At 41.4% G+C, this 7,891-nt stretch overlaps 1 protein-coding gene and 1 pseudogene across 1 annotated transcript; both read left to right on the forward strand.

The window, feature by feature from the left end:
- Window positions 1–1,888: 1,888 nt before the first annotated feature.
- Window positions 1,889–4,349, forward strand: tp53inp2 (tumor protein p53 inducible nuclear protein 2). Its single transcript, XM_061070443.1, has 4 exons — window positions 1,889–1,957; window positions 2,621–2,791; window positions 3,471–3,573; window positions 3,695–4,349. Exons 2-4 carry the CDS (start codon window positions 2,683–2,685, stop codon window positions 3,927–3,929), a joined length of 447 nt encoding a protein of 148 aa, XP_060926426.1. The 5' UTR covers window positions 1,889–1,957; window positions 2,621–2,682; the 3' UTR covers window positions 3,930–4,349.
- A 270-nt stretch (window positions 4,350–4,619) lies between these two features.
- LOC132999585 (glutathione hydrolase 7-like) lies at window positions 4,620–7,087 on the forward strand (annotated as a pseudogene).
- Window positions 7,088–7,891: the final 804 nt, after the last annotated feature.

A 7,891-nucleotide genomic window follows, 5' to 3' on the forward strand; every position in this document is an offset into this window, starting at 1 on the left:
GAGCATCCTCTTGGATTTTTGGACAGATCAATCCAGGTTCGTCTTTTTGTTGTTTCTCCGTGGAGTCGAACCAGAGACGAACCAGAGACCTTTTCTGCCCATAGTCCAAGTTTCTGCCACTAGTCCACTACTGTGCTTGTAATTGCACTGTTTACTCTTTGAAAACCTCTGTCAAGGCCCAACACAATTTTAGAAACTGAGCTGAGTGGCAGTATATTTGAGGATACACTAATTTTTCAAATAAAAGACAAGGCAATAAATTCTAAATAAATGCTTCAGACTGATAGCGTGGTACAGCCCACACTGACCCTTCTTACAGCTCCTAACGTGTGTTCTGTCCAGTTGTGTTTGTCTCCTCCTGCAGGTAGTAAGTTGGTGCAGTTGTACCTTGATATCGCCCACTGAAGGGGGAAAGGTTAAGACTGTTGCAGGTTCCACCTTGGATGGCTCACTCTTTCTTCACCAGCACTTTGGCGATCACCAGAAACCCATAGATATGTGCTTATAAATTGACTTCTCTTTACACTCTCTTTACTCAAACTATAAGGTTTCTCTTGCTACACTTTGAGCCAGATGTGACCAGGGGTGTGAGGCACAGCTATGTCAGCTTTGTGTAATATAGTTGAGAAGCATATGATAAAGTAGCTGCACAAAATGATTAAGAGATTGTGTAGCCACTTTTTCAGGGTATAAATTTATCGAAACATTTGGATAACGTATACAACCCTTTTCCAGTCTTGATGGTCACTCAAAGCACTTTAGCCACTTCGGGCACATAGAATGGGGGAGACTTGGATCGAACAGCCGACTTTCTGGCTTTACAGATGACCAGCTCTGCCTCCTGAGCCACAACCAACTCTTTATTATGAATTTGATATGTATTGATCAGTTTCAATACAGTTTCAGCATATTAACCTTTCTCATGTTGATTAAATCACCCCATTTATTTTTAATGAAATTAAAGACAGATGGTATTTCAGTGGCCTAAAAAATCGACAACACACAACTATTGCCAGGCAGTAGGTGACTTGAAACCAATGATAATATGTTGGATTAAATACACTGATATTCAAATATGCACATGGTACATTAGAGTAGTAAAGAAATGTAACTCGTAACCGACACATTGTTATGAAATGGGAGATCGTCCCATGAACAAGTTGATTGCTTGTTAAATTACTGATAGAGAACAGTAGGTACTAGTGATTTTAAAAACTACAAAAAATGGAAAACAACATAGTATTGACATTTGTATGAATCACATGTAACATCTAATAACAAATGGATAAAATAATAAAAACAACAACATACCATGTATGAAAAAGACCGGAAGTGATTAAAGAAATCGATCACAGGTTATGACCACTTTTTTAAGCAGCGGTGAGAGAAAGTTGAAATGTGAATTGTGAGTTCCAGGCAAACTACTAATCTGAATCAGGATACTTCACTTTTCACAAAGACCACAGAGATCTACAGATAACATGAGCAGAGGCAGAATAACAACACGGTCCAGGTCCTGTACTTCAGAGCAAACAGTTGCGCAGACTTGCGAAGAACATGTGAACCACACAGGGATTTATCTTAACTGCACAGTTGGATCTTTGGCCAGAATCAAACCAAACCACGGGGCTGACTCCGCGACCTCTGATTGGTGAATCACTTCCGATCGGGGCGGGGACGTGGGCGGGGCTTCCGCTGCTAGGGATCGGTTTAATATTTGAAAACAGAAAGAAAACAAGAGGCTCGTTCGGCTGCTGCTCTAGATACAGACTGAAGATCTGCACAGAGAACACACACACACACATACACACACACACACACACACACACACACACACACACACACACACACACACACACACACACACACACACACACACACACACACACACACACACACACATTGACTCTCACAATGACCTGCGAGTCAAACTGAGACACGCTAACGTCCCACGGAGGTAAGTGCACACTGCAGAGCTGCAGACAATTCACTGTAACACACACACACAACAGTGCGGTGGACGAGAGAACAAGAGGTGAGCAGCGTCACCCTTATTATAAGATCGTAGAATTACACACAACATATCTCTTGCTGTGTAATGTGTTGTGTATTACTTGCGTATTTCTCCCATGGTTTCTGTTATGTGTGCTGATGTGCATGATGACATTGAAGACAAAAACAACACAATAGCATTAAAGGTCCATCGCAGTGAGTGTGATCTGCAGACAACAATCCAGCGTCAGTTTTAAATGTAGGGCAGTGGCGCTGCATAGATCCATCTGAGGCCATTAAAGGTGCTGACTAAGCTTTATCCTGACAAGATGCTTGAGAAAGAGAACCCCTCCCCCATTTATACACAGAAACAGATGGACCGTAACAATGAAATTCTGGGAGAGTGGGCATCATTATTCAAACCCCTGAATCAGAAGACATTTCATTGGACGCCCCAGTCAGCTGACCAAACATGGCTTGAATTTTAAAAAAATGGTTATGAATGAAAGGTGGTCTTGTGGCATCACCCACTCCCAAACAGTCAAAGATGGATTAGGGTTAGCGTCACTGAGGGAAGCAGTGATGCTGAATGAATGACTAGTGAGCTGGTGTTTCTTGTCTTAAACAGTTTGCTGCTTGGACAAAGAAAGAAGGGAAAACAGGGAAGACTTTCATAGAAGACAAAGAGAAATGTTCAGAACCATCACCCGTCTGTTTTTTGGGGGAGAGGAGGAGACCCCTGAAGAAGTCCAGTCTGGAGAGGTGGTGGAAGAAGGATGGCTTGTTGTCAATCATCACGGTAAGTCACGTAGCATCTTTAGTTTCTCCAAGAAAATCATTAATAATAATGTTAATTTATACCTTAGAATATCTGTAATACGACTATGTGCAAGTATACAGTGTTACAGCTGTAAACAGACATGTGTTAGAGATTATCTCTGGCAGTGAAGGGCAGAGAAGTACAGTTAAAATCATATCAAAGTAATCCCAACTCACATTTTAAATGTAAGTGTATTGAACCATATGGTTATGTCACATTTGATGACATGACTGAGGAAAAATTCTTGTTATTTTGTTGACGTGCTCTGTTACACGTGACATCTGTTGCACTTCTGTCTGTTCCCATAGAGGGATCCCTCACATGTGACTCTCTCAGAGAGTTTTTCTTTTGGTAGTTTTTCCTCACTCTTGTTGAATAAGATGTCACACCTTGTTAGTCCTATGAAGCAAATTGTGACTTGTGAAAATGGGCTTTAAAAATAAAACTTGATTGACTGATTGCTTCTCAAACCAAAAAAGATTGAAACAGGCACATAAATATTTTTAATGTCATCTTAAAAAGTCTAGCCTCATTTGCCTTTAGATTTTACAGTAATCTTCCTGATGTTTATCTAGAGCACTGTGCAGCCTTATGTTATGGAGATGAATTGTATATTGAAGTTTACAGTTATGACAAACATCAACCCTTATCCCCACAGAGACAAGTTCGGCAGAGAACCAGGATGCAGAGCTGACGGAGAGCGAACCAGTAAACTCTCCTCTTCATGGAGACACAGTTATAAAGATGGAAACTGATACAAGGTTAATAAATCATGTCATATGTAGAGTTTAACTTCAGAAACTTTTTAAAATTAATTTCCACTGGCCTAACAGATTAACTCTCAAGGTTGATTAACCCTTAATGTCCCGTGTTTCTCTCCAGTGTGTCAGATACAAAGCCCACAGCTCAGAGCAGCAGCAGTGGAGTCCTCTCTTTTTCTCAGCCAAAAGTCCTGTCAGAGGTCACGCAGGTCACCTCCGTCCAGAAGGCCAAAGCCTGGACAGAGCGACACCACATGTCCCGTAACGCCATCCAGCGCCAGAACCGTGTTCACCAAGGAGTCCAACACCACTCATTCAACCTCCAACAGCCAGGGCATCGCAACCTCAGCCACTGAAGCTGTGGTTGCAAACCAGGAAATAACCTAAGAGTGTAAATCATTCACATTAAAAAACACGACATAACACACACAGCTCAGAGCTGAGGCTTTTGTGATTTTACTCATTCTTTTATTTGACACATACACTATACCTCTAATCCCGATGCAGCCCATGACCTATGTTACCAGGTGAAAGGCAGCTACATTATAACCTGTATTGTGTATTATGAATTTAAAAGGAACACGTTTACCTCATGAAATGAGACACACTTTGTTTTCTTGTGCATTTGATGATTTTATTATACACGTGGATGAGACAAGTGCAGCCTTTGCAAAAAATGTATCTTCAAACATATTGACAAATTAATGTGATTTGTGTATTAACCTGCATTAACCCACATGAAGTTTAAAAATGGAGCAATAAAAAATTTGACTTTGCAGGTTGTGCTTTATTAGTAAAACCGTGATGTCTGATTGACAGTGAACTGCTCACAGTCTGACTGGTGCAAATTTTGAGGTCTCATTGGTTGGGAGGTAATTGTACCTTCTCTACTCTGGGGGAGAAGAGGTCTGTCTGTGGGTATATTATTGTATTACAGGAGGGTTTGTGTTCATCTCAAGTGAGGATTGATGTTTCTACTGAAACCAAACTCAACAAGCAGATAACAAGTAGTTACACTAGTTTTGCTGGTTCGTGTCAGTCGGCTGATGGCTCATCACATCGAGACTTCACCTGTGACTTAAGTAGAAACCCTGGTGAGAGGATTCAGGTACAGTGTACGTAGATGCTGCTGGGTTTCTCTTCCGGGATGCTAATTCACGCCCCCCTGCACATGTCAATCTCCTAATTAGATGGCAATGGAAAATAAACAGCAGTATCTCTGGGTTGTGAGGATCTGGGCTGAAATCACCACATTTCCGCGTTGCTAAATATTGACATGTTTCCTCACTGCTGCCAACACAGATCCACCATCTCACAGAAGAGATCCCTCTGAAAGAGTTTGTGTCTGGTAGTCCAGAGCTGTCCCGCCTAAACCTGTCCAACCTCAAAGAGACAGACAGAGACGGCTCCAGTCTGGACAGCCTCCCGCCTCTGTACACTGGATCTGTCATCTCTTTGCCTTTGGATTGACCATAATCTTGCTCCTGCACATTTATCTCGGGGAGAGTTTGGTATGTCCTGTGACTGACTGGTGGTTGCTGTAAAAAAAAATATCCACAACTGTGTCTCATCACATGAGCCTTTGCTCATTCTGTCTCTGTAGAGGTGAATTGATGCTGGTTCATGACATCAATAAAAATGAAACTAGGGTCATATATTTTTCGGGGAACTGCCCCCAGCAAACACTTCCAGAGGAGATGCTGCCAAATGTGTCACAGCGTGAGGTGATGTAAAGGTGGGGAGGGGGCCAGGGTTGCATGTTGTTGATTTCACTATTTAGCCTGTTACGATAGAATCTATTTTAAGGCAGGTCTACAAGTAGGAGTACCAGGTATGCTCAGAGGGTTACATCATGCTCACTCCCTTTGTGTAAGGTAAGTTTATGTTGATACAGTGTTTTTTTCGTCTCGTATTTAGTTTTCAAAGTCACACATGTCTTACCACAAACTCCCTGCAGTCTATTCTGGGAGGATGTGGTCGCCAGAGCAGCCGCTGTGGCCAGAGCAGGTTTCAATGTGTCTTTCGATCCCGGTGAGTCAAACAATCGCAGTTTAGATTTTTCACCTAGTCACAGTTTGATCTGATAATGATGATACCAGGATGCAACTGGTAGATGTGTCATCGTCTACAGCTGAGGCCATACTGAAGGTAAAAGCTGAGAAGTTACCAAAGCGTTTCAGGGACATGCTCTTCCCTCGGGGCTAAGCTCTGTGTCCTGGTTCTTTTCTTAGGTTGCTTAATCTGGCAGGAGCCCTGGAGGCTGATCTGTCAAAACTGTTATGATGGGAACTTCTCACAAGAGATAGTTGATGAGGTCATTCATTTCCAGAATTCCAGATGTCTAAAAAAAACTGTTGTGAAACTTTCATTGAATCTTCTCTGTGGTTTCATACCAAGATGCAAACAAATGGAGGGGTCATGACCAGAGAGGAGGGCTGTAACTACAGTGATCAAATTGAACAACCGGTTTAAGTCCTATTGAGGGTATAGACAGAATTTAGTTCTACTCATGACATATGTATCTATTCTTGATACGTTGATCAATCTTGTGTTACTTTTGTCTTCGAGTTTATAATCCAAGTTCCTCCTCTCCCGTCGGCTGGAGCAGCATTGATATTAGCTCTCAATGTGTAAGAGGGCTTCCATCTCAATGAGAATAGTAATCTCTGACATGAACAACACATTTAATCAACATAGAAACTCTAACTAAAGATCATTTTTACCTCTGATTGAGCTGATAGTAATTATTATGTGATGGTTTTTCTTTATAAATAGCCATAAGTATTAAATCTTCACATTGGAAGAGGTAAAATGATTAAAAGGCGATAATAATTAGTTTGTTGTTCGTCAACTATTCAATCAATCACTTCTTATACAGCTCAAACAATCATAAATCCTGTTTTACATGCTTAAACGTCATGCCTATAATTGCTAACATTCCATTTTTTGTGCCATTTTGTGTTGTAGCTGACAGCCAACTGTTCTGCACACCACCAAATCAGCTAATCACCACATCCGACGGGTCAGTGAACTTCCTGTTCATCGTCTCGGCTTTGATTTAGTATCAGTCATGCTGCGTTGCTTTACCACAGTATCAGTGACCACCATCGGACTCTGCATGACTTCACGTTAACTCCCTCCAGCCTGAGTCGTAGTCACGGGACCAGGTGACCCACGGAGTCAGTGTCAAGGTGATTGTGTTACTGCTTACAATCTTACATGATCACACCAGGAGAATACGTGCGATATGCACTGCTGTGTGCGCCGACATTATTTAACTCATCTCTTGTCTTAACCTCATAGTTCCTTAAGCCGCACGTTTTATTACATTATAAAGGTTTGGATTATGATTTGATTTCTGATATAAACACGTACCACTCAGTCTCTCTGTGTGTTTTAGGTGTTGATCAATTCACTGTGCAAACATAAAGAAGAGAAGAATGTCAGCCTCTCCTTGAAAACACTCCACCCGCCGCACAGGCCTCTTGTTGACTCTGAGCGTGAGACAAAGTAGAAGTTGAAATTTGCCTCTTATGCTTGTAACTTTTGTATATAATTAATTTCCTGTGTTAACAATCCTCCCTCATCAGCGGAGATCCAGAAAAGGTGTGTGATCAAAAGAGTTGTGAAGACAAACATATCAATACCCCAATTATCGTACAAATTATCATAATAGATCTCAAAAACGTATCTGGTAGTACTGGGAAAAGCTGTTATGCCAGGGAATGATGTATGTTCATGGTTGTTGTTGTTCTCCGGATGATCCCACCCTACAGAGGTCAGTCCTCCAACAAGAATTTCCTTTTAAAAAGAAACAATGGTCTATACCTATCTATTGTCTTACAAGTAATCAAATGAAAGAACAGTGAAATATGTGAGCTGATGATGCAGGTTGAGGAATCATGAACACTGTGACTATGCTGGGGAAAATGAAGATGGTTGCATAAACCTGATGTACGCTCAAGATACTGTCAGATGTACGTACAGTCTGCGTCAAATGCTTGAACATATCACGTGTTGATTCTGCAGGAACACAAACATGTCACTCAAGACATTGCACTCCAGGCATCGTTTACAGTCATGGAGCCAGTCTCCTCCATTTCTCAAGTATTCTTCCTTGAGTAAGTGTTGCGTTGTGAACTAGTGGTGTTTGAAAAATGCTTGTTTACTTATCACAGGTTTTTCTGTCAGGTAACTATGATCCTTAACTGCACGAACCCTTAAGACAAAGAAAAGTGTTCTCCTCCTCTAAAATGTATTTGTGAGTAGTGTTCTGCTGTAGTGCAACCCATTCATTGCTATGGTATGTTCAATAGTT

Source organism: Limanda limanda, chromosome 4, assembly GCF_963576545.1.
Source record: "Limanda limanda chromosome 4, fLimLim1.1, whole genome shotgun sequence".
Lineage (NCBI taxonomy): Eukaryota > Metazoa > Chordata > Actinopteri > Pleuronectiformes > Pleuronectidae > Limanda > Limanda limanda.

What these genes read in the sequence shown, in the direction of transcription:
- tp53inp2 (XM_061070443.1), top strand. Translation starts at nt 2,683, where the DNA reads ATGTTCAGAACCATCACCCGTCTGTTTTTTGGGGGAGAGGAGGAGACC. An exon ending in GCTTGTTGTCAATCATCACG is followed by an intron (nt 2,792 to 3,470) that starts GTAAGTCACGTA and finishes TTATCCCCACAG; the next exon opens with AGACAAGTTCGGCAGAGAAC. An exon ending in AAGATGGAAACTGATACAAG is followed by an intron (nt 3,574 to 3,694) that starts GTTAATAAATCA and finishes GTTTCTCTCCAG; the next exon opens with TGTGTCAGATACAAAGCCCA.